This window comes from Hetaerina americana, unplaced genomic scaffold (genome assembly GCF_022747635.1).
Source record: "Hetaerina americana unplaced genomic scaffold, ioHetAmer1.1.p SCAF_8, whole genome shotgun sequence".
NCBI classification, from domain to species: Eukaryota; Metazoa; Arthropoda; class Insecta; order Odonata; family Calopterygidae; genus Hetaerina; species Hetaerina americana.
The window spans coordinates 44,979,192-45,001,136 of record NW_027287427.1 but is presented as its reverse complement, the minus strand read 5'-3'; the positions used below and the strand labels follow the sequence as shown (position 1 = coordinate 45,001,136).

General features: G+C 34.9%; 1 protein-coding gene across 3 annotated transcripts; it reads right to left on the bottom strand.

Moving 5' to 3' along the window:
• Window positions 1-1,054: 1,054 nt before the first annotated feature.
• On the bottom strand, window positions 1,055-21,937 carry LOC139697703 (uncharacterized). 3 transcript variants are annotated; one of them, XM_071596527.1, is made up of 13 exons: window positions 21,767-21,937; window positions 17,122-17,291; window positions 14,660-14,867; window positions 13,291-13,473; window positions 12,373-12,523; window positions 11,526-11,679; window positions 10,560-10,730; window positions 8,389-8,506; window positions 6,776-6,822; window positions 6,124-6,228; window positions 5,049-5,174; window positions 2,140-2,305; window positions 1,055-1,749 (listed from the first exon to the last, which is right to left on the bottom strand). In XM_071596527.1, the coding sequence occupies exons 2-13, from the start codon at window positions 17,266-17,268 to the stop codon at window positions 1,604-1,606; spliced, it is 1,722 nt and encodes a 573-aa protein (XP_071452628.1). In that variant the 5' UTR covers window positions 17,269-17,291; window positions 21,767-21,937; the 3' UTR covers window positions 1,055-1,603. The 3 variants fall into 3 exon arrangements, with proteins under 3 accessions (XP_071452628.1, XP_071452629.1, XP_071452630.1); XM_071596528.1 differs by lacking the exon at window positions 21,767-21,937 and adding an exon at window positions 19,694-19,709; XM_071596529.1 differs by lacking the exon at window positions 21,767-21,937 and adding an exon at window positions 17,495-17,510.
• Between the last annotated feature and the right edge of the window lie 8 nt (window positions 21,938-21,945).

The window sequence follows — 21,945 nt, the reverse complement described above, 5'->3', positions numbered from 1 at the left end:
ACGTTGAACTGCACAGGTGATAACAGACATTCCTGCCTTACTCATAACATTGCCTATCCAGGCTCTCTATTCTCAACTCACTCACACCTGAGCATTTTGAGCCATGTACAGATTGTGGATTAGCCTCCTGTCCCTGAATCAAATCTTATTTTCTGCAATATTTTCATTACTTTTTCCAATATCTCTCTCTATCAAATGGCTTTTTGAAATCTACAAAACAGGAAAACAAAGCCTGATTGTATTCTACATTCATCTCTATAAGTGATCTCATTGCTTCAATGGCATCATGGTTGCCTCTCCTCTTTTTGAACTCAAACTGATCATCTCTTAAGCAATCATTGGCCCTCCTCTCCATTCTTTTACTGATGGTCCTAAGAACCACTTTAGCTGAATCAGAAATCAAACTTATAGTTCTGTGATGCTCACATGATTTAGCCTTTATCTTTCTTGGAAAATTAACTATGATTGATCTCACAAACTTTTCTGGCCACACTCCTCTCTCATAAATGCTACAAATTAGTCCATAAGTCTGATTAAAAAAATAAGGCAGGGAAGGTGATTAAGGGGATGGAATGTAGAATATTAACTAGATTGACAAGAAAGGAGTATCATTGGGCTGCAGATGGCAATACTATTGAATAAAAAGGTAAGATGAAGCATAGTTAACACAGAGCAAACAACAGATTGAATATTACTAGTAGATGTAAAAGTATAACTGACAAACACGGTCATTGTTCAGTTATATATTCCATCAAATAATCATAGGGAGAATGACGTCAATAGGGTTAGATATGATTAGTTAGAGAACATGATAATGGCTATTTCTGGAAGGAAACATTTGATAGTCATGGGAGATTGGAATGCAGCGGTAGGCAATGGAAGAGATGGTGATGAGGTGGAAGATTATGTTTAAGGAACAAGATATTAATGCAGGGAGAAAGCATTAGGTTCTTCAGGAGACCAGAGTAAATCATCATCAACACATTACAGTTGGGCGAAGATTTAAGAACAAGATCAATATGTACAGTTTACTGAACATTATCATTATTCAATTTTTATTAATATGTCTTTGGGTGACATATAACCTTTAAGCACAGAAAAAGAGACAAAAAATTTACCCTTGGATATGTTTCTAGCATTATTCCCCTGTTTTTAACATCTGGTAACTCATAAAGTAGGTAATGTTTCTTACTCGTACCTCTTCTGGTTTGATCAAAAATCTTAACAAACATGGTGTCAGAAGTGAAAAGTAACATTTAAAAATCATTAATGAACACTTAATTAATGGGAATTCATATTCAAAGTCAGTATAAAGTGTATTTTGAATTGATGTTGAAAGATGAGCTGCCCCATCATGTGACATCACAATTACCCCAGAGGTCCTGTTATATATGCTGGAACACACAACCACAATATGAAAACTGTTGCATTAAACTTATAATTTAAATGAAGTCATCGTATTTCATCAAAAATTATGATAGTAAAGATTGCTGAATAAGGGATATTTTTTGCTTGACCCATTTTTCAGTGTGCAAGTTTTTATGTACAAATGAATTTCTGGACATTTTATTTTACAAAGAGAATGGTTTTACAAAATTGAGGTTCACACATTAACAGTAGATTCTGATTTCATTTCATCTTTTGCTTGCTTCAAAAGTGCCAACCTGTCTATTTTTCCTCCACGTGTTTCTGGCAATTTATCCATAAACACGACTCCTCCATGAAGATGCTTATAATACGGAGTATGAGCTGAAATAAAAATAAAGATAGCATCAATTATTGACACATTATTCAATCGGTGCTATATATTGAAAAATATATCTAAACCAACTGTTCCCTATCAAGCAAATAACCAATTTGCCAATAGCATTTTTAAAATGAATAAATGCCATTAATAAATTATAATTCAATTATATAACATTTAATTATGATAGAAAAATTGTTCAGCATACACAAGTACATGTTTGAAGATTGCTTATTTGTTTTAATAACTTATTAAAATCATAGCAAAAATGGTAAATCTCATTAAATTGGAAATGCACTTGAATATAAATAACCATTTAGTTCATTTATTGTCCTTATATAGGGAATAAGAATCCTATCTTATATGCTTAGAAAATAATCAAAATTTTCCCTGACCTGATACATATTCCTTGATTTCCTCCTCAGTAACTTTATATCCAGATTTGATGACAACATAAGCTCTAGCTACAGATGTTGTCTCAGGATTAGGCACTCCTACAACACCTACTGTCCAAACTGCTGGCATCTTTGATATAACACCCTCAATATCTGCCGGTGAAACCTGAATAGATATTGAAAAAGTAAATCTATAGTATTTATCCCATGTTAAGATGCAATATCAATAAAGGCAGACATTTAACAGGGGAGAACATTAGGTAAGGAAGGGAGAAGAGGATGTTAATTTTGGATGAAATGAATTCATGAGAGAAGTATGCAGAATTGAAGAAGGGTTATCTGCAGTGCCAGATGCCAGGTTGTTTTTCATAAGGAGATGCAAAGAAGGGTATTATTGTTAAGTGTGTGTCCATCCTAAACCATACATTAAATCTTTAATGGTAGAATATCTAAATAATAATTTAAAAAAAATGAGATTCCCACTGCTTCCTAATTCCAATTGCATTTTCTTTGCGCTATTTCATTAGACTTTTGAAACTAAAGGAGATCGGAATGATGCAATGGCTATTACAGAATGGTTTCTCACCCAGAGTGCCTGGGCTTGAATCCTAAAAGTGGCAGATATTTTTCATTGGTATCTCAATCCCTACTTGAGGTGCTTTGTGGAGAATTTTTGAGTGAGTATGCCATCCCTCATATGGGACATTAACTATGGAACCCTTGGCACCTTTCATTAAGAGTGGGTAAATGCCAATGGCAGATTTCTCTCCAACCTTCTTCCTTTCCCATTCATCCCTAATGGGGCAAATGACCTCAGCTGTCATTCCCTTTCCCTAAAGCTATTGCTACTATTAATGAAACTCTAAGGAGGGAAACATCAAATGTAAGTTGTGGAAGGCAAATGGCTTCAAAACTCAGGGAGAGTAAAATAATTCACTGACTGCCTGGCCTTTTGCAGAATAACTGTATTATGAAAAAACTTATTTTGGTCAAATATCACTTTAATTACTTGTCATATCAGAAAATATTACTGTGAGGAACATATATTTTTATACCGATATCTAAATCATTTTTTTTTGCTCAAGTATAAAAACAGTGTATCTTTCCACCAATTTTTACTACACAAAAAGCACAATGTATTTTTCCACCAATTGGAATCATCACCTGATGATGACACTTATGAGTCAAAACTGTTCATACCGAATAAAAATAGGTGGAAAGACACATTCCGTTTTTCACTTTAGTGGTAATGTATTTTCTCAAAGTTAAGCCTGAAAACATCGAATACATATCTTTTCAGTTTACTCCAACAAGTTATGTGCATTTTTCTAAACATATGGTAAAATATGAGATGTGCACTTCAACAAATAGGTGCATTCTGTAATGTAAGAAAATATTGCAAACTATACATATACCCTGGAAGAGCCCCAAGGTATTACTCAACCCATTCATTATATACAGGGTGCAGACCATAAATCCAGAAACATTTCAATTTGTATTTCCCATCAAATTGTAGTTCCACTAAAGGTTGTTATTGGCATTCTTGAAAGCTATAGGCATCTAGTAAACAGTCATAACCTCAAAAAGGACAAGATGTTACATACAAGTATTGAGTACAATCAAAGAGCCGCTTTTATTAAAAATCGTGCTGGGCATTATATTTCGAAATAGTTTGATTCGTCTGGTACCCCAATTCTACTGTTTATGATATTCTGGCTAAGTATAATACTTCGGAGAAGTCTGGGTAAGGTTTCGCTAACACGGCAAGGAAATCTTATTCGAGGAAATGAGTGCTTGTCCGAATTTGAGCGCCGCACCCTGTATCATTGTCATTGCTTGAGATATTACCATTTCAAATGCAATTCAGGAAGGGTGAATAAATAATACTGGCTGACAGGCAATGGATGATCAGAATGTATTAAGGGAAAGACAGGTCACCAAAAAGAGAAATATTTCTTGGAATTAATCTGAAAGGTAAAACAATGATGACTGCTATAAGAGGTCTCCTTTATTGAGAAGAAGGTGAATCATTGGAAAGAGAAGGGGAAGTGTTTGTAATTTTGAGATGGCATGCACTGGAGTTCCACCTAATTTGCAACAACACATACATTGCAATCCACACAGTATCCTTCATCCCCTTCATCTTCCCTCTTCTCCCAGTCACCTTAAACTCTATCATTTACCCAATTATCCTATATTCCTCTTCTCTACCCAGAGATAAAATCGCCATTAAACTCCTTTTCCAAAACACATCATATACCTCCAAGCAACCGAACAACCTTCAAGAAGACAGTAAGATAAAACATAACTGTCATGAGTTGAGGCTTCATATGTGTAGAAGGAAGGGAATTTATCTTCAGCAATTGGTTCAGTTGTTAAGATTAATATTTGAGAGAAGATAAAAGAATGCTACAGTAAATTAAGAGCCTTATACGGGTCTACCATGAGATAAGATGTAGAAATTCAGATTTCAAATTTCATAATTAATTTAAGAAATATTAGGATGAATGCAATCAATTTTAGTATTTATAGTTTTCAAACTCATATGGAGAGAATCATTGCAAGTTCAATCTAGAGAGGCTTCAAGGAACACTTAAATATTGAGTATTTTTCATTTTCACAACAAATTCCCCTGACATTCAATTCAAAGGAAATGTTATTCTCTATGACACGCCCATTCTTCTGACTACAACTTTTTTCTCTAACCCCTATTCCTTCCTCCTCCTTGGTCTAGTCAGATTGTGCATTCCATACCATTTGAACATCACAAAGGAGACATATTGCCACAGTATTGCTCACACCCATTGGTTCTACAGCAATCACTGCTAGCTCAAGGTCTATAGTGTTCCCATCATGTATGGCAGTATTAAACATCTCTTGCAGTTACTAAAGTATGGTTACCAACTCACATGGTGCATTTGATACTTGAATATCGATTTCAATCTGTCGATAATGTAGAGTTGACCACTATGATCAAAAAATGCAAGATCTCCTGTGTCAAACCACCCATCTTCATCAACTGCTTTCTTGCACTCCTACAAGAGTAAGAAAAAGACATCATTTGCTACCTCTTTTACATGACTGAGGACTTTGTTAGCCATCATAATATATTTGTAAATTTAAAATGTTTTCCACAAGATCTCAATCAAAACCTTAACCAACAAAATTTTAATGTTATTATCAATTATAAATTCAATATTCTTTCAAAGTCATTGGGAACAATAATACAAATTTGGGAGTAACTGTTGATTTAAAATTGAATGTCACACTGGAAAATTAATAGAAAAGTACTATTACACTTTCACTCTAGAGTGTAAAAGATTCAATCTTTATACTTTTTAGTTATGGGCTCCTTCAATGTGATTCCTCAGACAGTGAACACAATATAACATATTAATGATAAAGAAATGAAATAATCAATTTTCTTAGTAATTTTTTTAGTACTTAGAAATCTTAAATATATTGTAATAATTTAACTGATGAACACATTTATACACACAAAAAATTAATATTAATAAACTGTATACATTTATAAAAAAACTTAAATGAAATAATTAACTAAAAATACATTGCTATTGAAGAAGCAACATGCATGAAGGCTCATTCAGTCATATTATTATGAGAACTAAAAAATGATGAAAATATTGTAAAAACCAAATTCTTAAAAGCTGATTCAAGAATTCCACAGTTAAAATGAAGGTACACATTACCCCATTACATTTAACCAACTCAAATCTAGCAGATTTATTTATAATTTCCTTGTACCTTCTGGACATCTCTGTTGGCCTTTGAGAACCTGAGTTCAAGTTTTCACTCATTGCTGGTTATCAAGTTTTCCAGGAGAAATAACGCTAAAGTTTCCACAACACCCATGTCTAAGGCGATATATGAACCTCTGAACTATAGTGTAGCCAGGAGAAGCATTAATCACCTGATAAACCTAGGCAACCAAAGATTGTGGAAGATATTAAAATATTAACTAACCTTGCCAACTCCTTGTAGGTATCCTTTCAATAAATATGGGGATCGAAGCATGAGCTTCCCTTTCTCCATTTCCCCCAAAGGCTTGCCAGAGGTGATATCTAAAATCTGCCGAAAAATGCAAAGAATCAGACATCAACCATATAGTTATAATCCCAGAAATTTCTTTATACTCCTTGAGAATTAGCACAAACTGTGGCACAGTTTGTAATTTAATTTATAATTCAACCATTATTTCTCCAGAATTTTTTAATGTTCCACTGCTTGTGTATAGTTTGGTCATACACAAGTATAATTTGATCACCTATGCCTCAGAGAAAAAAATTATTTTTTCATTCCCTCAATTGTATTGATTATGTATATTGCCAGCAGGGTTTAGGCCATATATTTTAGGCTTTAAAATTCAAACTATGCATGCATCTTTCATCACAGTGCACTAACGTTATCTTATTTGCAATCATATGTGAAAAAGTATGAAAGTCAGCTAAGTATATTTAATCAAGTGAGGTAAATGTACAAAGAAACAAAAGCATCTTCAATTGAAGTTTCACACCACAATTCTATTTTTTAATCCAAATTTCGACAGCGTTATTAATGTAAATAATATTTTTACTAGATACATTAGGAATAATTAAATTAGAAATTCATTTACTACCTTTGCTTCCATCAAAGTTGTAAGAAATCCACAAGAAACATGAGTATCTGAAATTATAAATGCATATGCATGTATTAAAAATTAATTTAATCAGACCTTGATGAAAGTTCAATGGTATCTTGATGAACATAGTATTGATTGATAGAACAATAAGCATTGATTCAAGGATTCTAAGGGATTGAGAAGGAAGAATAAAATGATATGGACAGAAGGTAAGCAAATGCCTTGGTCATTGCATTTTAGTGAAAGGAATGGTAATTGGGAGAAATTCAAAAAAACCAGAAAAAGTGGATTTAGAAATTATTGAGTGGTAACAGTGTCTTGAAGGCTATGATAGAGAGGAGAGCATTGTGTAATTGATGTAGAGGGAGTAAGAGATAAGACTCACTTGATAAAACATAGGGAGATAGAGAACATGTGAGATAAAAATGTATTTACTGTCCATTTGGTAGAACAGCCAAGAAATCCTGGACTCATCTTACTCTTAGCTTAACCAATAGACAACAGTTAATGAATAATAATTATTATCACAAAATAATTAGTTTTTAATTTTCTTTAACATCATTTAATCAAAGCATATGATATGGCCTCCTTACAAGTAATTTGAAAATAAATTAAGTTTTATCGGTGACTTCAACAATCTAATTACAAATATATCAAAGAGGCTGTCCTTATTTTATGTATGACTGTTTGAGCTTTTTCTGTCCCTTCAAATATTATGAACTAATTGAAACTATCATTAATAAATCAAGCAGACATCTTTGCTATAAAAAGGAAAAGAGCACATATTGGCTTAACAAGTGCATTTTCACTACAACCATCTATCTTTCACTTCAATAATGGGGTATTAGAGACAAAAAAGCATGAGATCATGTTTTAAATTTTAGTTACATTAGAATGTATTTAGTAAAGTTAAACAAACATTTTAAAACTCTTTTGGCATATTGATAAATGCTTATGTAATTCTTAAGTGAAATGTTCATTAGTCAGCATTTTCACAATTTGTTCTTTGGTGGTAAAAAATGATGACAACTCTTTCATCATTAACAATGATTAAGTAATTCAATTATAAAACTATGTAAGATTCCTCCTAAACCTTCTTCATTGCCACTTGAGGAAACAAAATGAAATAGCTCTCAAAGAGACAGAGAACAGTCCATATATATTTATGCACATGAAGGAGGTAGGAATTTATGAGGGGCTGAAAGAGTGAACAATATCCAATAAAGTTTGTTTGAATTACTCAAAAGTGTTTTGAGAGTTGTGGAGAATGTGTCCTGGCTTTCAAGAACCACTAAAAACTTCTACTCTTCAATACACGTACACCAAAATGCAGATGTTTTGCCATGAAAAAATCATTCACCTTTCCTGGAATTTGAAGATACCTTGATTTCTGTCACCTGTCTGCCATTCAAGGAATCTGGGCTCCAGTCCTGATGAAGGAAAATGATTTTTACACTGTGAAATGTCTACATTTTGATGCACATCAGTACCAGTGGATGACTTTGTTAAAGTAATTTTCAAGGTATCACCTATAGTTGTATGAATTTGCTTTATCTCTGCATCTATAACACATGCTTGATTAAGGGTGATGAAAATGTTAAACTTCTCACCATTGTCAAGTTCTGCCACATGATACTTATGGTTCCCTCTTCTATCAAAGGAATCAATAGAATAATGATGAGCAAAATTTTGGGATGATACGAATAAAGTTTCTGTACTGCCATATATCTGAAAAATAATGATGGAACAACATCAGCTTCTTTCAAAATATTCCCAAAATATTAAAATGCACTGGAGATTATTGTAAAGATCTCCAGGCAGAGATGAAACTCAAATTCCATATTGCCTGTGCAGGGTAAGAAAACAATGACATATTTTAAAAATATCAAATTACAAATGGCTTCCAAGGGACTTCTTTGAAAAAAATTTTCTGAAAAATTTTTTTGCAAACATATTTCCAAAATAGAATGTAAATATATAAAATCATGTAAAAATAGGTACATGACAACTGAGGAACAACTAAAAATATTGCTGACCAGTTGTATTTGAAATGACCTCTGTTTGGGAGGTCAGTGCTAAGTTTTTGATACAACAAGTCCATGATTCATTTTAAAATAAAATTAGATAGTTTGAATTTGAATTCAGAGTTGCCTTCTTTTGAGAAAGAAGGCCTATTTAGAGTGGAGGGTAAGATGCTGATCAAGTAATGTGAAAGCTTTGGATTTGGCCCCTATATCTGATATTGTTGTATGTTAATGATTGAACAGAATGCACTTTCTTGAGTGTCAGGGTAGTAAAGACAGAAAAAGAAGTTATTAGGTAAGAAAGTATTTAAGAAGAGGTGATAGATGATGGCATATGCATAGGCGCAATAAAAAGGCTGGTGAAAACTTTAATGTGGAGTGTAATTTTGTTTGGATCAGACAATTGGTCATTGAGTATATTCATACGCTGAGATTGATATATAATTGAAAAGTATTAGAATCTTTCGAGATGGGGATGTGGAAATGAATTGATAAATAAAATGGTGATAAATGAAATGAATAGATGAAGCAAAAGGGACAGAAAAGAAAGTAAATGAAGTCCCAGGCATGATTAGGGAAGAGAGATGGCCATTGAGAGACATTCAAGGAAGGAGACTAATCAATGCAGCAGAAATTGAGAGTAATGGGTTCCTGGAAGTGCAGAAAGAGGGGGATATGCTGGGAAAGTAATGCAGAGAGAGGAAAATGATTGGCATTTTGAATGGAATCAAAAGAATCCTATCTATTGCTATTGCTATAGAACACTAGACTATTGCTATAAATAATATACGCATGCACTTAATTATTTTTTTAAAAATGGACCAAAATCAACTGATGCTTTCAAGCACAATACAATGATTGGATGCATTATTGAAATCCATACCAAAAAGACTTTGTACTTTTCCACAAATTTTTATCATAAGGTACAACACATTTCACCAACTTGTGGCATCATCACATACAAATTGATGCCACAAGTTGGTTAAACGTATTATACCTTATAATAAAAATCTGTGGAAAAGCACAAAGTCCATTTAGTATGGATATTAAATACTTCTATGAATTCAAGCCTGAAAGAGTAGAATATATACATTATTAAACCTTACAGGTTCAGGCTTCACTTCACTGGTTCACAGGGTAAGGCTTCACTTCATTGATCATTGGTTTTTACAAATTAACCAATTCCATTTGAGCTCAAACTTAATCTCACCCATCACACTGTGTGCATCCATACATCACCTGTTTCTTATTACATATTTATACCTGATGATGCCTTATTGTGGTGAAACAACTTTTCTCAAACCTAATAAATTCTGTGGAAAAGTGCATTCCCTCTCTCATTTGATGATTATTGAGTATAGTTGTTATTTTCTATGAAGTTTGTCTAAAACAACAAATAAAACTCAATGAATGAAGTTTGTTTACTAGCTATTGTTCAAGGAAAATTTAAAAAAATAAATATTTGCTCAGCTCTAAAATTTTGCATTGCGAATCTCAATGGCAGTATCCAGGATCAATATTTGAGACCCAGCCAGTCTTCATTCAAACCAACCAAAGTAATCAAGGCAAGGTCTAGTTTACTAGGTGAGCAGAAGATCTAATGGTTAGCATAATTCATGGATGAGTGCAAAGATAAATAATCATAATCCCCAAATAATCATGATTCTCAAATGGTCATCTTGCATTCCTAGAAGGAGTCATAGAAAATACTAATCTGGTCATACAGGTCATAAGTTAAAATTTATCTCAGAACTTACCACATAAACATCTGAATGAGGAATATTCTTGGACATCACTGAAAGAGTGGAATGATCAAACACTGATCCGGTAACTATAATTTCCCTGATGCTTGATAAATCATGGTTTTGCAGCTCATGAGACCTTGCAAACCAATTGGCAACATAGGGAAAGAGGAACAAAACATCTGGCTGGAACAAAGATTACATATTAATTTAAATTGGATTCACATCCATATGATCACCATATGAATACAGTAAAACATGTAAAAAATGGGATTGCATAGCTATGGGGGGCTTATTTCAAAGCTGTCATATTTAGAATTGTTAAGTGTATATCAGCATTGTTGATTGTATTTTTACCGAGCCCCTCTGAATGACAGGATCTGAGAGAAGTGAACAGAAAGTTTTTAGCATCGTACTTTTTGGGTGAAAGAGTTATGTTTTGATAATACTGAAAAAATGCCTGCAACATGGAGTTTAATAGCTGAATACCATATGCCATCTGAAATCCATTTTCATAAAAATTGCGTCATTGTTGTTTTGTGTATTACACTCTCAAAGAAAGATTGCAATAAATCTATCTCAATCTATTTTGTATTTTTTATTAATCACGGAAATATCCATGCTAGTTATTTTCACTTGAAAAAATCAAAACTTCCACTTATCCCTCAAATATCAAATTATCGCATTAGATTTCTAAGCATTAACGTATATAAATTGATAAATTACTTTTGGAGCATATAAAAGTATTTTTAAATTGTGAAAGAGTTTATGATGATCACTTAAACTAAATTGATAGTTTTTTTATTAAAAAATATGAGATCATGAAAGTGCTTTAGTGAGTAGCCTTTCACCATTCAACCAGCAAACATTTTTTTATGGAGTGTAAGGTAAAACTATATTTATTTTTTTATTAAATCAAATTCAACATGTAAACTAGGAAAGGGAGTCCACTAATGCAAGAAACTTTGTCTTTTATCTTACCTTATATTTATCGATGTATTTGAAGTAATCATTCTCATCAAATTTTGATATAGATATATATGTATAATTCTGAATAATACAGCAAATAAAAGTAAGAAATGGGCCATTGGTAAAATTACACATTACTGACAGAAATGTTTTCTGCTTCATGTTACTGCAAGAAAGAGACAAACATCAATACAGCACTTGTTTTATGTCACACTATAAACCCAGTAAGGAAGAGTGACATATAAAAAAATTGTGCATATAAAAATAAGAAATTTATTAAAACTAAATAATGACACTGATCAATTTAAAAATATATCTTTCTCTGTTCGACTATTATTCCTCTTTCACAAACTGATTATATGTTTATTTAAATCAGAATGATGTAGTTTCTTGATATTCAATATTTAAGAAATAGAATCACACCATTGAAAATCTTTAGTAATGAAGTGTTTCATCTTTTAAATAGTAAAGAAATGGTTCAGATAATTCTCATGCATGAGTTTGGTGCAAGAATTTTTGGGTCTAGTGTATTTGAAATGAACTAAGGTATCTCAAAGTTCAATACTATTCCCATTTTCATTAATTATATTGATCAAAAACCTTAACACTAATTACCTAATAGTGAAGTCTAAATATACAAAAAATAATTTATGAGTGAACAAAGGGAAGGAATAAAATGGGCATGTTGAATAGAATCAAGGGAGGAAGAAAGCACGCACCTATGAAAATGGGTTTATTGTATGGTAAGGTATAATGTTGGTTTATTAGAAGGTTAAGAAGATAAATGTGGTTAGTGTATATGTTTATCAATAACCTACCTCAAACAGTAAAATGTCAATAGTAATAAAAGAGATCATACCTTGTCAACTTCAATGGTGCACCTATGCCAGCCAATAGAGAGACACAGTTAAAGTGAGTGATCAGACTTCCTTTTGGTAACCCTGTGCTACCATTGGTGCTTGGAATGTATATCACATCTTCCTTAGGGTTAATGTCAATTTCCTTGTATGCTACATGGAGCAAAGACATTGATTTGTGAAAGAGGATATATGAGAGAGATTAATTGACATTGGTAACATTGCAAGGCATAAGGAGAAAGAATGAGAAGACTATAATAAGATATATCAACCTAATTGAGAAGTATGACTGCTAATCATCTTCTATTCTAAGATTCATTTTTTCTTGGAGAATCAGAAAAATTGTTTGCTAATGTTATTATAAATTGGCTTGATAGTCAAATTATAAGGTGATCCTGATATAAATTAGCTGACATTAATTTTATTGTGATTAAACCGATAATTTAACTCAGTTAAAAAATCAATATTTCTTTCTACAGTTGAATTAACTGTTTAAGTTTAAGGTATGTTTTCATACATCTGGTCTAGCATTTTGTTTTTTTGTCCATCATATCCCATTTCATTGACTACTGCAATGCTGGATAGAAACAAAAAACAGCAATGACCCATATGCTATTTTGGGAGATTTAATTTTCCTTTCAATGTTCAAGAAACCGATCTGATGTTTTTAGTATAAAATTCTTCTATATTTACAATTCACATTTCTTGAATCTTTTATGCATTTATATTATTGCCGAATCTTCAATTCTGTGGCTACAGTTTTAATTTAATTTTTGACAGTTTTTCCATCTGTATAGTACTGGGTCATTCCTCATTTTCATTAATTCCTTCCAGGATGGAATTCCCAGTAGTTTATTTATTAGTGATTTGTTTTTCTTTCATGGTATGAAGGAAGATGAAAGAGGAATGAAGTGACTTACCAGACCCGTCATCTTTGTATACCATGTCCTCTACTGGTATGGCTCCCTCTACTTCCCCATCAATGCAAAGCAGCTTGACTGGCCACTCCATTTGCTCTGATGCCCACTTGATAGTGTCATATGTCTCCTGCTCACACAAGGCAAAGCGAGCTCCCACCTCTCTGATGATTCGCTCTACCTCCTCTGGAAATGTGTGAAATTCTCATCAGCAGCCACAAAAACCTAATGAAGGGCATGACATATTAGTGGGTATTGACTGGGTCTTCAAATGACCAGTTGCACATATCAAGTGCAGTTGGAGTGATTCATTGGTGATAGATATGCAAAGAAAATAAATATTTTCTTTTTGTTTTAATCTGGGGATTAATGCAACAATGTGCTCATCTTTTGTTTTCAATTGATGGTAGTTAGCCTTTTTACTGTCAGCACATTGAGCATGAATGCAATGCTGAGTATTAGATGGGTATATGTATGCTGAAGCATGTAGTTAGCAATGGGTCAATCATGAAAAATTAAATTCTTTTCATCCCACTGTGGTTGTGATCAGACTAAAATAAAAAATAAAACCAAAATAAATTGATTGTCTTTGTACACATTTGAATTGCTTAATCATTCACTTTGTAATACGCTATTGTCAGGATAAATTTATGAATGCCAATCTTTAGTGAAGTAAGAAGTTTTTTGAGGATACAATGTTGATTTTTCAAGAAATTTATGAATGCTCATGTATATTTTATGGTTCTGCATATTCTCTTAAATTTATTTCTTATTCCTATATTTTGATATAAATAAAACTTTTAAATGCATGACATTGTAGATCCATCAAGCTGTATTATTTATTTGCATAATGGTAACTGGAAATTTGAATTTAGGGCAGACTATTTACTGTTGAATCAATTTGCAAACATTAATCTCATCACTGCTGTTTGTGATTCTAAAATTATAATCTATGGCAAATGCTTAATCAAATTAAATTCAATTAATCATTCCATTTGAGCTGTAATTTTGTTTCCCACCAGGAAATTTCAGGGCCTGAAAAAGAAGTACGGTTTCCCTAAGGCATCTCCACAGGATCTGAGCTTGGGTTTATCTGGTACGCATTGCTCAAACAACAAGCTGCCAGTTTCTCCAGTGAATACAACAACATAGCAACAAACAGTTAAAAGGAAAACTCTTTAGTATCTAAATCAGAGAAATTTTCATCTTCAATCGGCTAATTGCTTTACAGTTAGGTATTAATTACTAATTTTACTTATTTGAGCAATTTCTAGTGATACTATGCCAACAAATCCAAAGTTATGGTTGATGTTTTTTTGCATTTATATGTAGATAAGTACCTCTAAAGATACGGAGCAGTGCTCAATGTTACCTTTTGATTCACATTGGAAGTAACCTCTTGTGGCTCCCCCACACAGCCAGACCCCAAAGTGCAACAGGTACATCAGTGATGCATTGTATGTTAAATAAAACAACACATCACCCTTCTTGAAGCCAATTCTGGTAAGGGCACTGGCAAATTGTTTGGACAAAGGCTCCAGCTCCCTGTACAAAATTGATTGGTCCCGAACTGCATCAATCTGTGAACATTTAGTTTTCTATAATTAAAATTTTTGGAAACATTAATATAATATTCTTTAGCTGCTAAAGCATGAGTCAGTCTTTTTGGTGAGCACAACTTTTTTGACTGTACCTCCCCATCATGATTTGTCATTTTCTTTAATTATGACTTAATATATTACAGTAAGAAGACCTCATTAATATACTAAAAGGCTCTGATATTCCAATAAAAGCACAAGTATAAAGAAACCTGGAATTGATCTTCTTTTAACAAAGCCTGGGCTTGATAATATGCTCTAAACCATAAAGACCACTACCAAATTTTCTTGAGCATGGTGAGGTTGCCATTTTACTATACTTACCCCTTTGTCACACTAACCCTTCATGTGATCAGTGAATAAAATTGTTACTGTTGTTCATCAGTCAAAACTGTACATTTGTAGTTTATTTGTACGTGGATTTTCATTTGTCAATTTTTTATGTGTTTTGGTTCAATTTCATGAGTTGTATCCAGTCTGTTAGAAGTTAACTTTCCCATGCCCCATATATTTTAACTTACCGGTCTTATTCCACTGATAATGCTTTACTACAATATTCCTATATGAGTACATTCAACCTTTGACTTTGATTAGACTTTGAGTGTGCAAACGTGATGTTGTTTGTATCACTACTATGTTCTTCCCCTCCTTCTCATTGTCCAGATTCTGAGCCACAATGAGGAGGTGGATACTCAGACCCCTTTAGTTTGAGTTGCTTGGGAATCCACCTGTAATTATACAACTCCTTGGATGGGTTTATTTTTAAAAGTCAATTTTTCTTTGTTTAACCTCTGCTACGTGAGTTTTATCTAGTCAAGTGGCAGTAACCTTTGCTGTGTCCAATATTTGTTGACTAATTGACCTCATCTCACCAATGCATCACTACAACTATGGATTCTACACATGGAGGTTCAACCTGCAACCCTCAGAGATATTTTATACGACAAACTCATGTAACAATGATTTGTCAGACACCACTTCACACTCTCCCACCTTCTCAATGTAAAGAATGCAGATTCACTGGTTGAACCTCTGACATCTGGGTCGCCATTATGTTGTATAAGCACCTGGCATAATTCTGAGCTGCGATGAGGAGAAGATACTACAAAATTCTCAATTAGAGTTGCTGGGGATTCCTCCTTTACTTATGCAACTAAAAGTTTGGGCAGTGATGAATTGTTTGTGTTATGGTAGATACAGGCACTTCAAAGTCCTCAAACAAGCCAAAAGCCATTGCTCCCTGCCCAAATGTAGCCTTTGCTGTCCTACCAACAAATGACTCATTCACTCAGAATCCTCTAACTTCTTCTCTACATAAAACATTAGAATGGATCACCCTTCCATTGAAACACTTCCAGTCAACGATCCAAGTTCTTTGGTCAATGTTGCAATTGGATGATTGAAATCAGGGCTTGGAAATAACGTAAAAAATATTTGCTACACAAATCCTGTCTCGCCTTGTTGAGACATTTTTTTCGCTGGAAGAATGTTTTTTTTCTTGCATGAACACTTTTTCCTGATCCCAATCCGCAAATGTTTCTCCTCGGGGACTATTAACCGTTTGGTCACAACTCGTCCGAAAGCTGATTAAAATTATTTAATTTCGCTTGGAGTTGACCAAACATCAACAAATTGCCATTCCGAATGAGGTCTTTGCCACAGTGGTACGGCTAAATCATTAAACTACATGATAGCCGATCAGAATTTTACTCGTAGAGCGTTCCATGAAATCACTCAAATAAGATAAGGCACGTTCTGCCATTAAATTCGTGCTTCCCTTCCCTTGGGTGCATCAAAGTCGCCTGTTTCTCATGAAGCAGATGATATTTGGTTGCCTCGGATAGAACTTTCAGCCTCACAATCAGAAGTTCTGAGTGGCTATCTGCCCCTGTAATTAACTTATCTTCACATGCGCAAGAACTACGGTGCAAAACCAAGGAGATATAGTCCAAAAATAGGCAACCCAGATTATTGAAGCCCTTAATGGGTCGGATGCGAACCGCTGGTCAATCAACCAAACTATGACTAGCCTACCCAACTCTGAAGAATAGAAAATATTCCCTGCCATGCATGAGCTATGCGGCGAACCACCTGATCTCTTCGTATTCAAAGGAGAACAAACGAAGACAAGTATACGCGATACCAGAGATATCCTGATTTCGGAACAAGAGAGCCTCCAGTTCCTTTCCAGTGCCAAGACGAATTGTTGATGGCCGCTGTGACGAAGGTAACTTACCACCAGAGGTCTGTCGCCGTGGGCTTCACGGTTCATCCTTATGGACTGGAAAATTAACGTTGTCAGAGGAACGTCGGGGATCACAATTTTTTTCCCGATCTCGGCAAATGGCGACCGGAAGATTTTATCTTCATCTTGACTGGCCATTTCCTCGCGTCCTGCGTTTCAATCTGAAAGTATGAAGCCAGCATATGAGTCACTTAATCAGGCATGGGAAAAAAGATGCTATCCCTCGGAATAGCTACCCGTCTCGGCGTATTAATTACATTAGAAACACTCTTTGGACGACCATAACAACGTGAATGCTTCACCATAGAGTAAGTCTGTTGCATAACGACAGTTTTTTGCTTGCTATCTAAAAGAAGTGTTTTACCTTTTTAATGCACTTTGTTGGACAATATGCGTTCGCATATTGAATTTTAGAGCAATCTTCAGTGGTCTGGCTCGCAATGTTTTTTTTATACTTAAATAATGGTTTTCAGAATAACCATACGTCGATTCGGATCCTGAGTTCGACCAAAGAATCATTGCAATTAAATGTGTTAAAATTGATTTTTTTAAACTGTTTACAGAATGATCATATGTCTCACACTCTCTAGTGGCTTTTGGCGAATAAAGAACGGGATGGGCTGAGACAGGGGAGTCCAGTATCGCGTGTTTTTTAAAGCATCATATGTTTGAAGGAAATGGCAAAATAGGCATTAGAAGAATTAAAAGATAAGATTAACAGTTGGTGGGAATTCATAAAATTGGTTCGATTGGCAGTCTGGGGAATTATTAATAAAGGTAACGCAGAAGGTAGGAGTGGGCTGGATAAATAGGTGACTATCTGCAACCTGCGCATGTGTCTGACTGCACAGGTGTGTTTGGCGACTGGAGAGTCAAGATTCGCGAGAGTCCCCATTCCTTCGCGCCGAGTGTTAGGAAGAGAGGGAAGTCAGAACTGTCAATTATCACCAGTTCTTTTCAATGCACGAGGTAAAAGAGGCATGGGAAGAACTGCCGAGAAATTCATTAAACCCGTTAGATTTGCGTATAATCAAGTTTTGGTTAGTCAATAATCCAAGGGATTGCAAGAATTTTTGAGTTCATTAGAAAAATTGTTGTAATAGGCATGGGATGAAAATCAATGACAACAAATTAAAGGTTTTTCGGTTTACGAGAAAGAGAAAGGCTAGGTTTAATATGAAAATAGGACTTCATAAATTAGAGCTGTTGAACAGTTTACGTATCTCGTAGGAATCCTGGGCCAAAATGGTCCAAAAAATATGAAGAAAAATTGCGATGATACTCAAATTCGACGAAAGCGTTATTTTATAATGATTAATTCCTAATCAATTCAATTTCCTATAAGTGTTCACCGAAAAGAAGTGAAAATGAAAGAAAATTAGTTTTTCATTTACAACACGAGTAGAGAAATAAAACACGTATTTCTAAAATCTTTTATTAGGATTTAAAATGCTTTAAAAATTCCCTAAGCCGTATGATTGCATTTGCACCATGTTTTCTTTGTTGATTAGAGTTTATCCTTCATAAACAATAGCTGACATAATATACCTTGGCACGAGGAAAATAACAGAGACACACTGATGAGAGATTTCAAAGGAAAGCAATGAGAAGACAAAGAGAACTGGAGATTGGGAATCGAAAGATGACAAAGACCGCTAAAAAAGCCGATAGACACACGCATTAACCTAAGCCGCTGGCAAATTAGGTAAACAATCATGAGCTAGACGTAATATTGCCTTACAGCTCCCCTGTATCCCATTTCCCCATATCAACAGCCCCTTCGCTCTTCTACAACTTCAATACTCCCCTAATAGACATCACCAAAGCCTCTATTTATAAGTGCTGGCTTAAGTGCATCCTACTTCCCAACATCCTTCTGTGAATGAAAGAACGCTTTCCCAATCGTTTCGTTGACTCTCCGCCTGTTGGATCCCAGTCAAACAAAAGTTCCTTTCTCGTAAAAGCATCCTCTAGTGCCACAGTTACCGGCTTCTAAAGAAATCTGTGTTACATAATGACCGGGAGAAAAGCTTTCACCGCCATTTTTAATAGTTTTTAACTTTAACCTGACTTTTCAAGGCCAACAACTGTGAATGAAGGGAGGGGACAGGGAAGGGAGTGGTACGAAACAGATAGAAGAGGATAGCGAATGAAAAGAAAGAGTTGTCCAAGAAACCGATCTGACCGATTCGTAGATTTGTGATTTAGCTTGTTGGATCTCCTTTTAGCTAGAGCATCTTACTAAACGGAATACGTGCTCGGCCACAGACTGATTCGCCATGATTCGCCTCTTGCGGGGCACTCAAAGTTAAGTTTAGTAATATTCTGAAAAAAATCGTCAACATGGCTTCAAACTATCTACACCACATTCGTTCAAAAGTATGAAAGCGATAAGTTTTGTTGCCGATTGGCTGAGGGGCATTCTAGAGGTTTTAAGCAATTTTCAACGCACATCAAGTAGATGTAATGAGAGTCAGTTACACTGAAAACAGACATGAGAGGGATATGAAATTATAGAGATTAAAAGTAAAATTACCAAAGCATTCATCAGTGGTATACCTACCTTGTTACCAGCCAGGGAGTTATTTTTAGTCTACTTTTTAGTTAATTTACTGCCAAAGGAACTGCGTCATACATATACACATGAGACACAATTCTTGCGATTATTTAGGTGCTAAAGATATAATGTGTTTTCCTTACGAAACGTGCGCGACGTATCGCTCAGTTATATTATAATGCGAGCTAATGCGGGATGGCAGGTTCAGCTACGACCCTGATATTTATACAAGTTTAGTAACCAGATTGAAAAGCTTAATTTTAGGCTATACGCAATATTAATTAGTTAATCATTGTTTGAACCAAAAGTTTAAAATTAAAACTGGAGCCCAAAGACTAGCGGCGGTAGAGTAGAGTATCTAGGAAGGATTTTTGACGAGTTGTCAAAGTAGCAGGGGCATAAGAAGAAGACTTGCTTCAAACGTATATAGCTTCATAAGAAGGGAGTTGATAACATAGGCCTTTGAAGGATATAAAGAAAATATTATTGAAGACTTTGATATGGAGCGTAGTTTTGTGCGGTGAGGACATCTGGCTGTTGAGGTGTAATGATACCTAGTGTATTTAGGTACCTAGTGTATGATAGGTTTTTGAGATGTGGAGGTGATTGGAAAAAGTTCAGTGGACGAAAATGCAATCAAACGAATATGCATTAGTCATGTTACGGGAGGCGTGGGAATTGTTGGGAAAAGTTCAAAAGAGGCAAGAGATGTGGATGGTTGGCATTACGCCGGCGATGGAATATTGAGACTGTGATAGGCAGGAGGACTTGAGTAGAGCGATGAAGGGGTAAGAAAAAACAGGCATGTTGGAAGGGAGGCAGAATGGCGAAGTGTGTAGCGTAACGGGTATTTCATAATTCGCATAGTGCATAGTGCACGGCACATAGTGCACCATGAGTTCCCGCCAAAAGGTCACACTATCACTAAAGAGTACTACTTACAAGTTCAACGCCGTTTGCGCGAAGCCATACGAAAAAAAACACCCATATTTGTGGTGGAAATATTCATGGCTTTTTCACCACAATAATTCACCTGATAACAATTCACCATTTATTCGTGAATTTTTGGCCAAAAACAGCTTTGTAACGATTTCCCAGCCTCCACATTCGCCAGACATGGCCCCGTTTAACTTTTTTCTGTTCCCAAAAATAAAGAGAACCTTTGAAGGGCCGACGCTTTATGATTACAAGCACAAATTGGATTAAAAACGCATCGCTGAGAGAGCTAAAAGCTACCTACGTATACCGAAGATTGAGTTCCAGAACTGTTTCGAGGATTGGAAAAAGCGCCGGCTTAAGTGGTATAGTATCTAATGGGAACTACTTCGAAGGGGATAACATTGATATAGACGAATAAATGATTTTTTTTCCAAATGACTTCAATCCCGTTATTTAATGAACACACCCCAATGCGTGAGATGGCAAATACGTTCAAGTTTTAAAGTTAAAGACGCGCGTACTAAAGTCCACTTTTCTTTCATTCCTTAGCTTTAGTAGAACGTCTATTTTTGTCCTTTCTTACCATGCATGCTACGACCCAATGCTATGGTGAGGCGCGTGGATGGTAATGTTAATAAGTGCCTCATGGATATGGGAGTTCTATGGCTTGGCAATAAACAGCTGGAAAGGGATTAGGTGTAATGTTTAACTGTCGTCGTGCATCCACGCTCCGACACGACTTGACTGCCGCCGTTGTGCAATAATCTCACGTAGGTTAAACCATGATCAGCAGATTCGATATCTGTTGTACAAGGAAAAATGGCACATTCATTCCGAATGGGGAAATGCATTCAACATATCATGACATAATTTTCTCGAAAAAATAAACTTAAATTAACTGCCTCTCCTAAGGGATCAGTTTAAAACGAATGAATATGCATTAAACCGGAAAAACACTCTTTTAACTTTTACCGTAAATGGTACCGAATGACTGCCCGTAAATAAACTGTGATGGTTGCAGATAAATTTGGTCCCACGCGCGGAGGTCGATTTACTCGAATCGCCATCAGAGTTCTTAATTTCATTTCAATCATACTCGTAGGCTCTAGAAACATATACTATTTACGACGGCTCACTTACCGGCAATTATGTCGAAGTCCAAGATGTCCTTTGGAATCTAATCGTTATTTACGATTTCATTCATGTATATACTCAGCTCCGTCTTACAGAACTCACTTTACGTAATCCTCTTTAACGATCACAACACTCAATACTGACCAGTTCCGAGCACGCAGGAGTCTGGCAGGGATTAAATCGCT